This window comes from Hibiscus syriacus, unplaced genomic scaffold (genome assembly GCF_006381635.1).
Source record: "Hibiscus syriacus cultivar Baekdansim isolate YM2019G1 unplaced genomic scaffold, ASM638163v2 tig00110945_pilon, whole genome shotgun sequence".
NCBI lineage: Eukaryota > Viridiplantae > Streptophyta > Magnoliopsida > Malvales > Malvaceae > Hibiscus > Hibiscus syriacus.
This window is the reverse complement of record NW_024062926.1, coordinates 648,528-667,337: the sequence shown is the minus strand read 5'-3', so window position 1 is coordinate 667,337 and position 18,810 is coordinate 648,528. Positions and strand designations below refer to the sequence as shown.

Here is an 18,810-nt window from a genome sequence, read left to right as displayed (position 1 = left end):
GAGTACCCTCCAATTGCATAGTCGGATGCATCTGTCTCTACTTCTAGAGGTTTTTCTAGGTCCGAAAAGATAAGTACTGGTTTGCTGCTTACCACCTTCTTTAAATCATCAAAGGCCTCTTGACAATCTTTGGACCAAACCCACTCACAACCTTTCTTCAGCAAATTAATGAGTAATTTTACTCTACGAGAATTCCCTTCCATGAATCGTCTGTAATAATTGGCCAAACCGAGGAAAGATCTGAGCTCACTAACATTTTGTGGGGTCGGCCATTCCTGGATAGCCTTCACTTTCTCCTTATCCATACGAATGTGCCCTTTCTCAATGATGTGGCCTAAGAATTGGACTTGTGTTTGGGCGAAAGCACATTTCTCCTTCTTCACAAACAACTGATTTTACCGCAATCTCGTCAGCACCAATCGAAGATGCTCATGGTGCTCTTCCATAGAAGTGCTAAAGATCATTATATCATCTAAATAGATGACTACGAATTTGTCGAGATAGTCATGGAACACCTGGTTCATCAAAGTACAAAAAGTAGCAGGAGCATTGGTTAGTCCAAAAGGCATAACAAAAAATTCAAATGCCCCATACCGAGTTACACATGTCGTTTTTGGCTCATCCCCTTTGGCTACTCTCACTTGACGGTATCTCGATCTGAGATCCAACTTCGTGAAATACTTATCATTGTTCAGTTTGTTGAACAAATCTGCAATCAACAGAATGAGGTATTTATTCCTGACAGTCACTTTGTTTAATGCTCTATAATCCACACACAATCTCAAACTCCCATCATGTTTTCTCTGGAACAACACAGGTGCCCCGAAAGGTGACTTCGAGGGTCGAATAAATCCTGCTTGGAGCAACTCATCCAATTGTTTCCTCAACTCTGCCAACTTTGGAGGACTCATCCGATACGAGAACTTCGCAAGAGGTTTTACTCTCGGGATTAATTCAATCTCATGGTCCACCGACCGTCTAGGAGGCAACTCTTTCGGCAATTCATCTAGCATTACATCCTCAAAGTCTCTCAACACTTCTTGAACATTCTTGGGCAACGTACCAGGATTGGCATCCTCTTTGGAAATTGGGAAGACTAAGAAGGAAGGCTTCCCCTTTTTCACCCCTTTCTTAAATTGGATAGCGGACAATATCTTCTTCCCAGGATGAGGGAGAATCGTAGCTGGTACCACACATGGCTGCTCCCCCATGAACATTAAACAACTTGATGCTGGGATAGGAAGTACTTGGGCTGCCATCATAAAATTGAGCACTAAGATCACGTCAAAATCATCCATGTAGGAAACAGTGAAATCTACACTTCCTTCCCAAGACCCAAGTTTGATACTGACCCTCTTCACACCTCCACATATCGTTGAAGCAGCGGGGTTAACTGCTTTCATTTGTCCCACCTCATTGGTGATAATCAACTCATATCTCTTAGCTTTCTCTGGAGAGATAAGTGTATCTGTGGCTCCCGTGTCGACTAGAGCTTTAGAGATTTTCCCATTTGTTGAGATGTCCACAAACATCAATCCCCTCTCTGGCACTTTCCTCAAGTTACTCAACTGAGACTGTAAGGTAGTTATAAATCAGATGAAGCCCATTCTAGCTGGCTCAGGCTCGTTATCTCCCGTGGGAGCGTTCGCTCGTTTTATGTCCTTTGTTGTTGCCACCATGGCATTAAAAGCACTTTATTGTGGACACTCTGTAACCCGATGAGGTCCATTGCAAATAAAACACCTCAATAAGGGTTTATTCCCTCCATTTCTTGATCCAGAACAAGTAGGGACTCTATTTTGAGCTGGGTCCCTTCCAGGGAATCTTCTATTTGCTCCCCTACTCGATGTCTTCTCCCCTCGAGCCAACTTGTTCACACTAATCTGTTGGGTGTTAGCTCCACTTGTAGAAGGCGTCTTGCGCTTTTCAGGATGATCGTTGTAATCATTAAGGCACTTAGAATCAGCTATCGCTACTTTCAGATCTTGCACATTTTGTCTCTGTAGCTCGAGTCTAGCCCATGGCTTGAGCTCTTCAAGGAAATGAAACAACTTATCTCTTTTAGACATATCCTTTATATCCAACATCAAAGTTGAGAACTCTCTCACATACTCCCGTATAGTCCCTGTATGGGACAATTCCCTCAACTTCTTACGAGCGTTGTAATCTACATTCTCGGGGAGGAAGGAGGTCTTCAACTCCTTCTTCAACGCATCCCAAGTCGTAATGGAGCACACACCATCCTTGAACTTGGATCGCCACCATAAGTTCGTGTCACCACCTAGATACATCGACGTCATCGCTACCTTATCTTCCTCAGACTCTGTGCGTATGGCCCGAAAATACTGCTCTATGCCAAACAAGAAATTCTTAAGCTCTTTAGCATCCCTCGCTCCATCAAAGCGTTGGTGATCGGGGATCTTGGCTCGTACGCCTACTCTTTCAATAGGGTTTATGGTCAAACTCGCTACAGCTGCTTGAAGCACACTGACTTGAGCCTTCAGCTCATCGTACCAAAGTTATATAACGCGTATGGCATTTCTTGCCTCGTTGCCCAAATCAGTCACTGTCTTGAGCAAATCCTCTTGGGTCTCCTTGACTCTCCTCATACGGTCACCAGAGATCACATGAGCTCTAAGGGCCGCTAGCGCGGCTTCGATCTCTTCTAGCTTCCGTCGATCAACCGAACCAGTATCTTGTACAATCGGCTCGGTAGCTTCCTGCTCTACACCTCTGTGAGAGCTTGTCGATCTACCATTTCGTGTGCGAAACATTCTCAGTATAATCGGCTCAGTAGCTTCTTGCTCTTCACCTCTATGAGAGCTTGTTGCTCCACCATTTCATGTGCGAACCATTCTTTGTAACTCGTTGGCACCTCTATGTCTGCAACACAAATAAGCACAATCGTGCCTAAATTAAGAAGGAAAAGAGCACCGCTGTGCTGAATTCATAGCACCTCTGTGCTTGAATGAACGATTGAGCACCTCTGTACTTCAATCGAGAGCTGACACCTCTTTGTAGATAAAAGTGATTGAGCACCTTCGTGCTTCAATTGAGAACTTACACCTCTGTACAGTTAAAAATGACTGAGCACCTCTGTGCTGCAGCCAGGAGCTGACACCTCTGTGTAGCTAAGATTGATTGAGCACCTCTGTGCCTCAACCGAGAACTGACACCTCTGTGCAGTTAAAAAGGACTGAGCACCTCTGTGCTTCAGTCTAAAATCTGGCACCTCTGTACATTAGGATGATTGAGCACCTCGGTGCTACAATCTAAAATCAAGCACCTCTGTGCTTTTACAAATGACCGAGCACCTTCGTGCTACGATCTATAGCCAAGCACCTCTGTGTTGGGTTTAGTACTTGAGCACCACTGTGCAACAAGCAGGAAACAAGCACTATCATGCTTTACTCAACAAAATGAGCACATTCATGCTTCTAGGAAATGATCACCCACCTCTATGCTCTGATACCAAGTGTCACAGACTTAGCCTTGTTGGTTCGGTTGCTAATTCGTGTGGTACTCGAAAGGGACGCTTCCCAACAAAGTCATCCTTTATCTCGTATATTTGATCAAACAGAAACAATCAACACGTTAGATCTTAGTAGCCACATGGTCATTCGACCAAAAATCTGAGCCCGTGGGGCATAACAGATGCACATCTCAACCCCTGGACTTCTCCGAGGGAAAAATGTTTTATTAATAAAAAGAAACATCGGGTTATAAAAGACTCACCCACACCATCGATTAGGCCGTAGGGGCGGCCCTCGATGGTGTTCACAAGACACATACCTTTACCTGTGGATCAGCCCAAACTCTACTGCTGTCTACCCCCTATATATATGCGAAAACAAAATAACAGAAATGATACCTATAGATGTTGAAATGCTCGAACAGGGGACAGTAAGTCATACCCTCACTTCCTACCTAAAACATTGAAATGCTTGAAAAGAGGACAAGCTTATTCTACCCTGCCACTAGGCCCTATACATGGTTGGCCTTGGCATACCTACCCGGTTGTGACCCAATAGAAGGGACTGCCACGACAACTAATGCTCCCAATAATTTTAATATTCGAAAACCCCTTGTTACAACTCTTACAAATTTCCTTGTGTTATCTCGTCCCCAAAGCAAAGTTCACAGCTCCCATTTGGCTCCAAAAGCTCATCAATCAACCCTCATTGATGTCTCTAAGCATACTGTTGTTGTGCTCGATGAAAATGTGGATTCGAATACCTCTTTGAATCCCGTGGCGATTGGTCAATCTTTACCAAAGCCCCAGAATCAGCGCGTAAGTGGCCCACCTATTCCAGCTGATTGGAGCTATAAATTGCCTATAAATAAACATATCTCTTCTATCTCCCAAGAGGCGCCTTTGGCTTCTCTCTCGAATGATGCCAACCTCAAGTTAGGAGGTGATCATACTGTGTCAATGGTTAAATAAACATCGTACCCCTTTCCTCATGCTTATTGTTTAATGAATTTAAAATCATGTCTTGGAATGTGCCTGGTTGTTGGCACGTGAGATTTCTTCTTGCCGCCAAACAATTTCTTCGTGACCATAAATAGGATGTTGTATTTGTTGAACCCCGCATTAGTGAGCAAAAAGATGATTTTGTTATTGCTTCCCTAACTTTCACTGTGTTGAAGCGATGGGTTTCTGTGGGGGAATATGCATTGTTGTATCAGATGCATCCTCTGTGGTAATGTCATCTATGCTACTACTGTTTACGCTAGCTCATCGGTCTCGGGACATAAACTTTTATGGCCTTACATGCGACGCCTTGTGGCCTCTATTCAATCTTCTTGGATACTTTTCGAAGACTTCAATGTGACGGTTACTGACTCTGATAGGAGGGGTTGTGTTCCCTCTTCTACTCCTAGCTGGGCTCTCCGAAATCTTTTCTTTGACTATAGCTTGACAGACATGGGTTACAAGGGACCCGATTTCACTTGGTTCCAAGGTCTCGCTCACGCCAAGTTGGATCGTTTCATTTGTAACTCTTATTGGGATGAAGCTCATACTGACTCGTTGGTTCGTCATCCCCTTCATATGCGTTCTGACCATTGCCCGATTCTTCTGGAAGTTGGGCACTCATCGATGAGAAATCATTATAGTCATTTTCACTACGTTTCCACATGGTGTACGCATGAACGTTTTATTAGAATGGTCACGACAAATTGACACTTTTCTTCTTGTATGACGGACATTGTTACCTAATTTGCTAAGGCTGCAGAGGATTGGAATAAAACAATATTTGGCTTCATCGGCACTAAAAAACGCATGCTAAGGGTCCGTATTAGAGGAACCCAAAAAATGCTCCATACACGTTCTTCTAGTTTCCTCTATAATCTTGAAGCTGACCTTATGATTGAGCTTAAGAATTTACTTGATAAAGAGTAACTTATTTGGTGCCAGAAGTCTCAGTCTGATTGGATTTCTTATGGCGACAAAAATACTAGGTACTTCCACCGTTGAGCCATTAGAAGAAAACAGAGAAATAGAATCACTTCTTTGAAAATCAATGATGGGGAATAGTGTAGTGACGACCATACTCTTCAAGAGGTTGCAATGGCTTTCTTTTCGAGCCTCTTTTCTCATGACAGAAGTGACGCAAAGCAATTCCCGATCTCAGGTGCTTTCCCTACCATTGACCCTATTCTCATACAATCCCTTGATAAGGTTCCGACTCTTGATGAAAAAATCCATGTGTCCCTCATAGAGATGGCCCCTCTTAATTCTCCGGGAGGGGATGGTTTACATGTTGAGTTCTTCCAAAAACATTGTAGTATTGTTGGTTCCTCTATGTGTAGTATGATTCAAGGCATTTTCAAGGGATCGTTGATTGAGAGGCTTCTGAATAGAACTTAGTTCTTATTCCAAAGAAAGATGATCCTGAGACTTTCACGGACTTTCGAACCATCAACTTATGCACGATCCTCTACAAATTACTTTCGAAGGTCATTGTACGTCGTCTCAAGCCTTTGTTTCCGTTGCTTATTGTTAATAATCAAACCAATTTCATATATGGCCGTTCTATCATGTAAAACATAATTGTTAATCAGGAAGGGGTTCATTCAAAGAGATCGGTCCAGGCAAAAAAGGGGTGGATGGTCATCATGGTTGATTTAGAGAAGGCGTTCGATAAACTCAACCGGAACTTTATTATAGATTCCCTTCTCAATGCTGGTTTTCCCTCGAGTATTTGTATCATTATGGATGGTGTTACTTCTTCTAGGCTCCAGGTTCAATGGAACGGTGGCCTAACTCAGTCCCTTTTTCCAGATAGAGGTATTCGTCAAGGCAACCCTTTTTCGCCTTACCTATTCGTTCTTGCCATGGAATATCTAGGACATCTGATAAATCAGTCTGTTTCCTGGAAGGTTTGGGAGCCTTTTCGCTTTGTGAAGAATGATACTCTACTTTCACATCTATTTTTTGCAGATGATCTTATCTTTTATTCTCGAGTTAATATGACTCATGCTCGAAACATTAAGGACATCCTCAATATTGTCGGTAGTGCTTTTGGCCATCGCGTTATTGCAAGGAAGACCAACATCTATTTCTCTCCAAAAATTGATCATTCTCTTCGGACTGAGATTGGGGATTTACTTTGGTTTTCAAGTTGTTGATTGTCTTGGGAAATATCTCAGTATTCTGGTCTCGCAAAGAAGAGCAAAATATTATGACTATGACTTCATTCTAGATAAGATGCGAGCTCGACTTAGTTGTTCGGCAGCTCGTACTCTATCTATGGCTGGTTGGTAGGCCTGTAAACGAACCGAACGCACACGAACGGAGGTATTTTCATGTTCGTTCATTTAATAAATAAACGAACATGAACATAAACGAACAAATTTTGTGTTTGTTTATTAAGGAATATAAATTGTTCATGTTCGTTCAATTAATAAATAAACGAACATAAACGAACACGAACATAAACGTACACGAACATAAACGAACACGAACACGAACATAAACGTTGGAGACCCTACCTAGGGGTGTAAACGAGCCGAGTCGAGCTTGAGTATTGTTGAGCTCGACTCGAACTTGAAAACTTTCAAAGTCAGCTCGACTCCACTCGAAAACTTGTGAGCTTAAAATTATCAAGCTTGACTCGAACTCGAAATATAATATTGAAACTCGACTCGAACTCGAAAAGGCTCGAACTCAAAAAAAATTTAAGAGCTCGATTAAAACTCAAGGCTCGAGCTCGATTGAAGCTCGATTCAAGCTGGACATAACCCCAAGTGCAAAGATGCTTAAACCTATTCTCCCCCATCTTCTTTTGTATAAGTTACCAACCCGAGCTGCTTGTTTGCTACTGATGTGGGATTGCATAACGTTCCTCCACTTTATTTCTTCCTCTCTCCTTCAACAACAGTCGAGATGAACACATATTGTGTTTCATGTGATTGGCGACCTTAATCCTTGGGGATCAAACAAACATGTCCTTAGCTTCGTGCTATGTAGAAGTTGAAAATTGGGAGATGAGAGAAGTAGGTTGGTTTATTGTTCACACCAACTCATACATCAAAAACCTTAGCTTTGATTTTACTTCCATATCCAGATGACGCACAAAATTTGTTTGATGAAACGCGTTAAAGAACTTCTCAACCTATGGAATAAGGCCTCACCATTATTGGGTTCTTGAGTTCAAAGTAAGCTGACTTGAGTTGCTGGTTGCTCACTATTTACTTGTAATTTCGAATACTCCATTATATATGAAAGAAAAGAAGGTTATTTGAGTAGAAGAAACGGTGCTTAATACTTAACATCCTTTCCGGAATCCATCACCTTTGGACTTGGTTTCGAAAGCAACCGGTTTCTGGGACTCCTCTTTGCTCATCGGATAACCAGCTGGTGGTGCAGTCACATAGGGTTCTGGCGCAGTGGATGTTGACGGTGTTGGGTATGCAACTTATGGATCGTTCAAAAAAAACTAAACCATGTTAATATTGTTGGGTTTTCCAAATAAAATTGGGTTAATTATGGAGTTGGTCACCAGAATATCAAATTAATTAATATTTTTAAGATACTTACAAATTGGTCACCAAAATTGATTTAAGAAGATTGAGTTAAACAAAAATGAATGAACATAAACGAACATATCCAAACGAACATAAACGGACATAACCGAACGAAAATAACCGAACATTCACGAACGTAAATGAACGAACGAGACATATGTTCATGTTTTGTTCATTTAATTAAACGAACACAAAATCTTGTTCATGTTCGTTCATTTAATAAATAAACGCACATAAACGAAATTCCCGCCGCACGGTTCATGAACGGTTCGTTGAACGTTCAGTTCATTTATAGGCCTACTGGTCGGGTTACGCTTGCTAAGTCTACCCTGTTGGCTATCCCCGTCTATTTTATGAAGTCAACTATACTTCCGATAAAAATTGGGAGGCTCTCTGCCAACCGATTAAAAATGGGGGTCTTGATATTAGAAGGGTTCATGAATTTAATGTTGTTTTTATCCTCAAAATTGGTTTCTCCCTCATCACGAATACGAATGTTCTTTGGGTTCGCCTTCTGCGTGAAAAGTACAAAATGAATGCTCATCTCCCCGAGTCAATTTTACATCCCAATTGCATTCCTCTTTGGCGAGCGCTTTATAGATATTGGAATGAATTAAAATCAGGCATTCCTGGTCCATTGGAAACGATTCCTTGATTCCACCTTTAGACGATATATGGGTGCCTTCGCTTGGTCCTCTGAGTGACCACGTGACTAACCAGAACCTTCTCTTCCCAGATTGCTCTCTCTTGGCTCTCTTGATGAAGGGGACTGGGACTTTGGAAACCTTTCCAGAATCTTTAATCCCGCTGCTGCTATGCACATCATGAGTATAAACCAGCCCAATCCTCTCGCCAATTATGACCGTATCAACTAGAGATGGAACCCGAAGCCTCATTTTGACATCAAGTCGACGTACTCTAATTTAGCTAATTCCTCGTGGGACCACAAGAACTCTTTCTGGATTTTATTTGAAAGCTCCAAGTGCCTCAACGAATGTGGCTATTTTTATGGGTTACTTATCGCAATCGCTTGATGACTAATCTTGAGCGATGCCGGCGTTCTATTGGGTATTCTTCTCTTTGTCATGTTTGTGAGACTAGCTATGAATCTGTCATTCACATCCTACGTGATTGTAGGTTTGCCCGAGATGTTTTGAATTGCTTGCTCCCATAGTATAAAATAGCGGTTGCGTTGTCGCGTTTGCGGATGCTGCAGACGTTACATAATGTGTTGCGGCTGTTGCGGGCTCAAAAATCACAATACTTCTAAAATATTTTATCCCGTTGCGTTAATATTGCATTGTGGTGATCTTTAAAACTGTTACGATGCATCCGTTACACTGCATTGCGGCCGCAATTTAATACCATGCTTGCTCCCACCTTTCATTCTTCATCGTTTCTTTGTTTCGCCCTTACAGGAATGGCTCCAAGAATCCCTTCACTCAAACGCTACCGTGACAGAGTGGGAAATTCCTTGGCAGATTTGGAAGGCAAGAAACGACTTATGTCTTCAATCACGTTTCTCCCTCCGCTGTTAACATCCTGAAACCGGAAACCACCTGGGCTCGTTATTATGCTAATTGCTCCAATGTTTCAGCTCCAGCTGCTGCCACTCATTAGTCTTCTCAGTCCCGTCGGTGGTCGGGGCCAGCATATAAGGAGTTGTGTTTAAATGTAGACGCTGCAGTTTCTTCAACATCGGGACTTTGTGTGGTTGGTGGTTTACTTAGGGATTGTTTTGGATCTTGGATTGCAGGTTTTCAAAAGTTTATTGGGGTGCTGTCGACACTCCATGGTGAGCTATGGGAGATCATTATCGGCTTGCGTCTCGCTCTTTCTATGGGACAATCATTGCAAATCCAATCTGACTATGCAGAAGCTGTCAAGATGGTTAACAACTCGAATGCAATAATCTGTCCTCTTTCTCTGGTTAGGTTTATCACTGCTCTCAGACTTGACGATTGGACCACGGCAATCACTTAGATTCCCCGCAGCTGCAACAAGCCGGTAGATTACCTGGCCAAGAGTGCGGCTACTAGTTCCCTTGAGCTGTCCCTACTTGCGTCTCCTCCAGCCGAGTTAATTCCCTTGCTTGATATGGATGCTTTGCATCCTGATTTATAATTCGTTTTTGGATTTTGAGAAAAATTTAAAAAGACGTTAATTTAGGTGAATTAAAGAGACTAAACAAAAAAAATAAAAGGATCAAAATGCATTATATCAAAATAAAAAAAGTCTATTTTTTTAAAAATAGAATGAAATTAATAAAATTTTCAAGGGAACTTTGAGAAACTATGATCATAAATATCCCATACCCATTTAAAAGTGTGAATCCTCTAAGAGATTAGGATCGGGTCATTTAATCAAATATAAAACTCAAAAAGGAATTTAAAAATTGGATCAAAATAAAAGAAAAACATTCGTTCAAGATCCACCATCGATTTTCATGAGAAACTTCAAGGAATGCTAAATCTATGAAAATTATTTAAAAGTTTTTATTCCTCGTTCATCGGTTTTCTTTCGTCCAATAAAGTTTTTTTTAAGAAAAGAAAAAATAAATAAAGACAAGACGAAATTGAACAAAGAAACAAGGAAAAAACAAAAAATAATTACCTTGGTCAAGAGTTTTCTTTTATTGCTTGAATCTTTTAGGTTACAGTCTATCATTGATTACAAAATAAGGGTGTCTATTTATAAGCTCCCGAAAACCCTAAAAACAAAAAACCATAAAATCTTTTCATTAATATTAAATAAACTAATTAAGAAAAGTAATATTAACATAATGAAAAAGATCTTAAATTGCCCTAAATAAATAATGGAAAATATAAAGTTGAATTTCTTCACAAATAATCAATAAAATAATTGAAAATTTGGAATAAATTAAAATTCTCATATTGGACCCGTATCTAATTTTTTGCACGCACTATATTCACTAAAATGAGCATATATTGAGTTTTCGATGTCCGATTGAGGCATTTCAAAATTTATTGAAAAGCTAACTGAAAGTCAGTTCTATCTCAAGAAGACATCAAGTCCTGAAAACATTTGAATATTACATGAAAATATGTTGCAAGTCGGATGATGTCTTGGGCTTCAAGATTAGCTTCAATAAAAATTTTGGACTTTGGAAAAGAAAACTAGGCCGGAAAAAAATCAGGTATTACAGATGCCCCTATTTTCTTTATCTTTCGGCCGATATTCCCTTACACGTTATCTACATCTTTAAGAATGATTGGGCCTTGGTCCCAAAGTAGTTGAATTTGCAAAAGTCAACAAAATTATTAGTCAGTGTGCCCGTAAATATTAAAGTTAGTTTGGATGATTGGTTCTTCTGCTCGAGGAATTCAAGCTGATGTTTCGAAGACTGCTCTTTGTGAGTAAAGTCAGATGAAATATTCTTCGAATAACTCCTCTTCGCGGGTTTAAGCCATGTGAAAGGTTCTTCAAGTTGGATATCTCTCGTCGTGGAATTAAAATCTGACTTCGAATAGATTTGACTAGAAAATGGCTCCTTGCCACTAACTTAAGACAAATTACAATATATTTTTGGATGTGTTTCTAGGTCAAGAATCTTCTGCCGTGAAGTTAAAACTTGGCCTAAAAACTTCAATAGGAAACCAACTCCTCACTACTAAGTTAAGCTAGACTATAGTCGATTCTGAATTGGCTTTCAAACTCAATATCCTCTGTTGTGGAGTTAAAATTGAATTAAAAAATATTTTATTAGAAGATGGCTCTTCACCGCTGAGTTAAGTCAAAATACAATCAGTTATGGATACATTTTCGGGTCAAGTATCCTTCATCGTTAAGTTGAAACCTAGCATGAAAACTTTAACTGGAAAATAACTCATCGTCGCTGAGTTAAGCTAGACTGTGGTTGATTTTGAATTGGCTTTTGAACCCAATATCCTCCGTAATGGAGTTGAAACTGATTGAAAAGATTTGACTAGAATATGGCTCCTCACCGTTGAGTTAACCCAAAATGAAGTTGGTTCTGGATGCGTTTCTAGGCCAAGTATCCTTCGCCGTGAAGTTGAAATCTGGCCTGAAAACTTCAACTGGGAATTATCTCTTTGCCGCTGAGTTAAGCTAGATTATAGTTTATTCTAAATTGACTTTTGAATTCAATATCCTCCATCATTGAGTTGAAATTAACTTCGAAAATATTTAACTGGAAGATTGCTCCTCATCATTTAGTTAAGCCAAAATGCAATCAATTCTGGATGCTTTTTTTGGGTCAAGTATCCTTTGTCGTGAAGTTGACCTGGCCTGAAAAGCTTTAAATGGGAATTAGCTCCTTGCCACTAAGTTAAGCTAGAATGTAGTCGATTCTGGTTTTTCTTCTTGACTTGAATACTTTGGTTTGAACTTTGACCGGAAGATAGTTCCTCGTTGTTATCAATTAGTCAATTCGCTCTCGAGTTGAGTATCTTTAGTTGTGAAGTTGAAACTAAACTCAACATATTTGGTTGACAGATCACTCTTCTTATTTTAAACTATGATGAAAATGATTCTTTCGGGTGAAAAATTCTTTAGATGGCTCCTCTTCGTGGGTTTAATCCAAGTAAGATGACTCCCCTTTGTGGTTTAAGTCAGTCTTGATTCTTTAGATGAATCCCCTTTGTGGGAAAGCCAGTTAAGATGACTCCTCTTCAAGACTTAAGCCACTCTTAATTCTCTGGATGACTCCCCTTCGTGGGTCTAAGTCAAATGAGAAGACTCCCTTCGTGGGTCTAAGCTTGTCGTGATGCTTTAGATGACTCCTCTTCGCGTGTTTTAGTCAATTGAGATGACTCCCCTTCGCAGTTTAAGTCGATCTTGATTCTTTAGATGACTCCCTTCGTGGGTTTAGATGATCCTATGTTCTTCGAGTGTAATAGCCCTTTGACAAGTGTCAAGATCGATGGGTTGATCTGGGAAGACAATGTAATTTGGTTCAGTTTTTCTTATTTCTTTGGTTTTTATCATCAATATTTCATGTTTTTTAATGTTTTCAGAATGACCTTCTATTGGGAAGACACAAAATAGTGTCACTGGTATATTTCAATGAAAAACTTCTTAAAAAACATTTTTGTTTCGATTCTCATGAATCTTCCATTTGTTCAAGTTTCACGACTCCTTAAGCAAAGGTAGTGCAGAAATATCTATCTGAAAACAAAATTCCATAGTGTTTTTGTGTAGTAAACTGTAACAGATGTTTTTTGTTTCCTCTAGTCTACCTTTCATCGAAACTCATTATAAATTCACATTTAGCTTAGGTCTTACCTCCTTTTCATTAAATTATATTTCATTAAATTTAATGTCCTTGCTTTTTATTTTGCTGGGAGATTCATCTCGTCACATAGAGACCAGTGTCATAATCTGAATGTAATCTTATTCATAAAGTTAGGGCTATGGCCCATGACTTTAGCAGAATACCCCTTGTTAGAGGATTCAAGAGTAAAAAAGTATTCGACTTTATAACTCAAATGAAATTCACTTCATAAAGATAAGATATTACCTCCATAGCTATTTAAGACATTACCTCCGAATATTAATAGCTTACTTCTTTCAGCGGAGTGCCCCCAACAATGTTAAAATTAGTTTTCGTCAATTCCACATTATTCCGTAAGTTTTTTATTTCAAGATTTTTTAATTTGTCAAGAAGAATCTGTCATAGTCTGAGTGTTGTTGAAAGCTACGAAATATCATCTTTAGAGCTCAATTTCCAAGAGACTAACCTAAGATAAATTCATATATTCCACCATTCCATTTGTGAAGATTGTATATCATCACCGAACGTCCTCAACAGATATGTAAACTAACTAGTCCTGCAATAAAATGCATTAAAGATGCCTTATTTCGTTCACTTCCCCACTTACTTAAGTATCTGATATCTTCATTGTATGGGGGAAATGTTTCTTTGGGTCAATGGTAATTGAATCTTATTTTTAGGGAGTTTTTATCTTGTCTATGTCAAAAGGCTAGAATACTCGATTCAAATGTGCATTTGATATTAACTAAATTTCAAAAAATACTCAATTGCTGATAGTATAAAAAACGAATGACATTTATTCAATGAAAAGATTTCAGACATAAAAAACAAGACAAATCCAAACAATACATGTTATTTTCAAGCAACCAAAACTTCATGATAGAGGACGAACCCCATACCTATCATCCTCAATTATGGTGTTAACTCTTGCCTCCTCATGATTAGAACTCTGTGCCACATTGGATTTCTTTGGATAGTTGAGATAATACGATTTTTGTCTCATAACCTTTGGAAAATTCTCTTAAACACGAGGCAATTTTCGACGGAATGCTCCGGAACACCACTGTGATATTCACAATATGCGTTCTCATTGTACCACGTAGAGTATGGTGGTTTTAGAGAATTCACTGGATAGGGAGATACCATATGTTTATCATAAAGTTGTTGAAATAACTCTTGACACTTTATCAGAATAGGGTCAATCTGTCTTGATGGTGTTGTTGAATTTGGCCATGAGATTATGAAATTGTTGACCTCCCATTCCTTGTTTCGTGATAACGGTCTCCTCTAAGATTCATTACCCTCTATATTCCTCTTTTTTTTATGGACATTTCTACCATTTCATCGACTATCATAATGTTAGCAAAGCTACTAGAAGTTATCGCAACCAACTATCTGAAGATGGGTGCTTTGAGAGTATGTACTAAAAGTTTTCTCGTCTCATTTTCGTCAAAGAGATGATTGACTTGAATAGATATATCATTTCATTGTTGTGCATATTGTCAAAAGCTCTCGTTGGTATTCTTCTACATTTTTTGCAATACCACTTGATCTGGTCTCATCTCATTCATATGTTTCTATTGTTTTAGGAAGGATTTAGCAAGGTCCTTCCATACTCTAATGTGAGATATGTTCAACAAATTATATCGAATAGATGAACCTAACAAACTTTTCTAAAAGTAGTGGATCAAGAGTTGATCATTCCTGCCATATCATGTCATCTTCTGGTAAAACATGATTATGTGTGTTGAAGGACAACTATTTCCATGGAATTTTTCAAAATATAGAACCTTGAACTTCAGCTACAACACGAGATCTAAGACCAAACTTAGTTTTGAAACATCAACCTCATAGAAGCTTTCTTCGCATTTGAAAATTCTTATATTTTCTTTTAATTGTCTTATTTTCTCCTCATTTTCTGAGACTTATCCTCCTTATCGAAGTCAGGGTATAGTCTTCAGGATTGTTTGAAAGATTTCTCATGGGAGCCTGTGGTTTCATGGAAGAAGAGTTCCATAGATACCCTTGGAAGCCTCCAGGTGTGATTACTAGCTTCGAAAATGGCAGTACCATAACTTATTTAGATGCCTTTACCCTAGGGGCATTTGCAAAATTCAGTCCTGTTAGCCTGGACATAATCTGATCGACCAAGTAATCTTGATTTATCGCTATAGTGTCCAAAGTTCTCTTCCATCTCTTTTTACAACTTAGCAAAGTTGTCTTCGATCTCCTTGATCTTTGCTTCCATCTTTTTTATTGGAATCGGGTGTTATGCGAATATGATGTGTCCAGTTCTTTTTTCTTTGTGAATAAAATATTCTTTATTAGTCTTATAGGTTTTAATTATGAATACATCGTGAAAATTTAGCTAAATTAAAATGCAAAAAGCATGATGAATGCATGATGATCTCGAGGTGTTGATCCAAAAAAATGTTCGTCATAATATAATAGCCTTCATCGAGACAAAAATATTATTACAATGAGGCTAAAAGCATTTAAAAGTACATTTGCTAGATTCCTTGAACTATAGACAACTTCTAATAGATCAATAAATCTCCTCGCTTCATTGGTCACAGGCTGAATGCCTTGTTTCATTGTCCTAGCTTCTCTCGTCAAATTATAATATAATTAGTCATTTTGTGGACTTGTCTCGGGAACTCTCATATAACTGCTTCACTTTCGTTATATATGTTCCTTATTGTAGTTCTTCATCTAGTGCTTGCTCGTTTCTTGTCCCTTCCCATGACGCTTTGTGCTTTTTTGAGACTCCACGTTTAATGTTTCCTTTGAAAACTACACTAAATGTTGTTATATGCAAATGCGGAAAAAAATGAAAGCTACAAAAACATACTGTGGTGGTGTGGCTTGAGTGGACGCCCTCGTGCGGCGTTGTTTGGGAGGGAAAGGGCTCTCGGATCCTGAGTCTACTACTTCTGGCTGAGAAGGAGACGGTTGAAGTATATACCCCGTCGTTCTCTTGTATCGCTTCTTACTGGTCGAAGCTCGGGCTGGAGTAGACTGCTCGGTCAGGGGAGTCAGTTATGCTGGAACTGGTGGTGGACTAGGAGCTGTTGTTGGAGCTGGTGGTGTTGATCGAACTGGGGCTGAAATAGGATCATGCTCAGGTTGCTTCGATACTGACGTGAAATCTTCATCAGTGAAGAAGTGGGGTGGAGTATCACTGCTACTTTTGGTGGTGGAGAAGGATGAGGAACAGAGGAACTTCTCGGTGTCACCATGGCTTTCTTCTGGTATAGGTGGGACATAGGTTACCAATTGTGGCACATCGGTGGGCACCTTTGGTGGAACGTCTGGAGGGACATAATATGTCGACGCATGGAATGTGTTGCCGCCCTCATTATAGTTGAGGATGACACTGGGGAAGGTTGGCAGTATGATAATTGTGGTTGGGAGCAACTCCTTGATAAAGGCATTGAGTTGCATGTCCCTTACCTTGGCATATTCAAAGTAAATTTTCATGTGGTCCTTCAGGCGCTCGATCTTTTCACGCGTCTCACGCGTGCGTATGACCACAGCGGCCATTCTAGCCGTAGCAACCGATTTTGCTCCTCGTTCCAGACCCTCCTTTGGGTCGTCATCATTGAAACTCATCAACTCGGGGACCTTTTTCTTTGTAATGCCCTCCTTGGGTTTGATGAAGTCTTCGAATGGTTCTTTAGGAACTTTTTTCTTTCTGTACAGCGTGGTTATAAGGTTTGGGAACAGTAGGTTACCACAGATCTTCTTGGCACAGTCATGGATCTGCTCAAAGATGATTTCACCCACATCGATCGTCCTACCGTATATGATCGAATGCAATAGTATCAACCACTTGATGAGGACAGTGGTGTTGTGGAATGTTGGCATCAACTTGCCTTTAAGAAAATAGTTCCACAGTTTCACGTGTGGTTTGAGGGCTCGGCGATCTACTAGCTTTCTTGTGGGGGAATTCCCTTCGAACTTGGCCCACCTAAAACATAAATCCTCTAGAACTCTACTGTATGTTTCTTGATCTGCCTCAGCCATAAATCTCTTGTGCTGGTCATCCACTTTTCCCAACTTAAAGTATTTGTTAAGTGCAGAAGGGGAAAAGCGAATGAGTTTTCCTCGAACATATACCGTGTGGTTCGAGGTGTCAGCGAGGTGGACATAGAACTCCCTCGCTATTACTGGTGCTACGACATTAGGATTACGAGCAAACTTCTCCCATTTATGCTTGTTTATGACGTCCATCACCTCAGGGCCAAACTGCTCTTCTCTCTCGGCTGGAAAAACTAATCCATCTTCCAAATAGACTTGGCGTTACTGAATGGTTTTGAAGCGTGCCTCTTCTTCGGCTGTTTGGAAACGTTGAAAACTCTGTCTGGGGGCTGGGGCTGGTCTCGATCTCACCATTTTTCTTGGCTGATTCTAGTGGTGGCGATGAGGAGGTATTTTGAGAGAAAGAAAAGAAATTTCTAGTTTGTAAAAAAAAGAAACACGATGATGATGAAGAATAGTGGGTAGTTTTTCTTGGAAAGTGATGGGTGGTTTCGAGGCATTTTGGTCTTTACACGGTGGGGAAAATATTTCTCATTAAATGAGAAATAATTGATAAGACATAAAGGGGAAGAAAGGATTTCTTTCCCTCTTTATTCTGCCGCCAAAACACGTACCCTAGGGCTTCTTCTTTTTTCATGCATGCTTCAACTCCCCATGAAGCCACGTGTTCCCTGCTCACCTACAATATAAAAGAAGAAAATAATAAAATAGAATGGACTTGGTTCTGAATTTCAATTGCTCCATTGTCATGGACTTGGTGTATGATGAATAGTCCTGACCATCGTTATTTTAGCTTGCCTGGGAATAACTTAAGGCGTGAATTGTAGAGCAGTACTTGTTGTCCAGAATCAAATTACCTCGGCAATATTTTTCTGTCATGCCATAATTTTGATTTCTCCTTGTAAAGGTGGGCATTCTCTTAAGCACGTGATCTAAATTCATCCATCTCGTTCAGTTCCAATAGTCTTCTTTCTCCAGCAAGCTGAGCATCCATGTTTATCTTTTTGATGGCCCAATAAGCTTTGTGTTCGAGTTCAACTGGTAGATGACATTCCTTTCCATAGACTAACTTGAACAGGGACATTCCCAATAGTGTCTTGAATTATGTGCGATAAGCCCATAGTGCTCCATCTACCTTCGGCGACCAATCTTTTCGACTCGAGTTGACCACTTTTTCAAGGATCTGCTTGATTTCTCGGTTAGATACTTCGGTTTGTCCATTCTTCTGAGGGTGATACGCCATAGCAATTCTATGTCATACTCTATATCTTTTCAGTGCCTTGGCAATCAATTTATTATCAAAATGTGTCTCTTCATCGCTAATGAGAGCTCGTGGTGTTCCAAAGCGGGTAAATATATTTTTGTGCAAAAACTTCAACACCGTCTTGGAATCGTTCTTAGGTGTTGCAATGGCTTCAACCCATTTTGATACATAATCCACTGCCAAAAGAATGTACATATCTCTTAATGATATTGGAAAAGGT

The 18,810-nt window shown here is 39.8% G+C and overlaps 1 protein-coding gene across 1 annotated transcript; it reads right to left on the bottom strand.

Annotated features, from left to right (window-relative positions):
* Nucleotides 1-395: 395 nt before the first annotated feature.
* Nucleotides 396-2,774, bottom strand: LOC120147894. Its single transcript, XM_039161144.1, has 3 exons — nucleotides 2,547-2,774; nucleotides 1,716-2,498; nucleotides 396-1,574 (listed from the first exon to the last, which is right to left on the bottom strand). The coding sequence occupies exons 1-3, from the start codon at nucleotides 2,772-2,774 to the stop codon at nucleotides 396-398; spliced, it is 2,190 nt and encodes a 729-aa protein (XP_039017075.1).
* Nucleotides 2,775-18,810: the final 16,036 nt, after the last annotated feature.

Bases quoted from the DNA above. Each gene is read 5' to 3' on its own strand.
- LOC120147894 (XM_039161144.1), bottom strand. From the start codon at position 2,774: ATGTTTCGCACACGAAATGGTAGATCGACAAGCTCTCACAGAGGTGTA. The intron at 2,499-2,546 runs GCAAGAAATGCC...GATGAGCTGAAG, and splicing joins TGACTGATTTGGGCAACGAG to GCTCAAGTCAGTGTGCTTCA. The intron at 1,575-1,715 runs GTTACAGAGTGT...ACTACCTTACAG, and splicing joins TTTGCAATGGACCTCATCGG to TCTCAGTTGAGTAACTTGAG.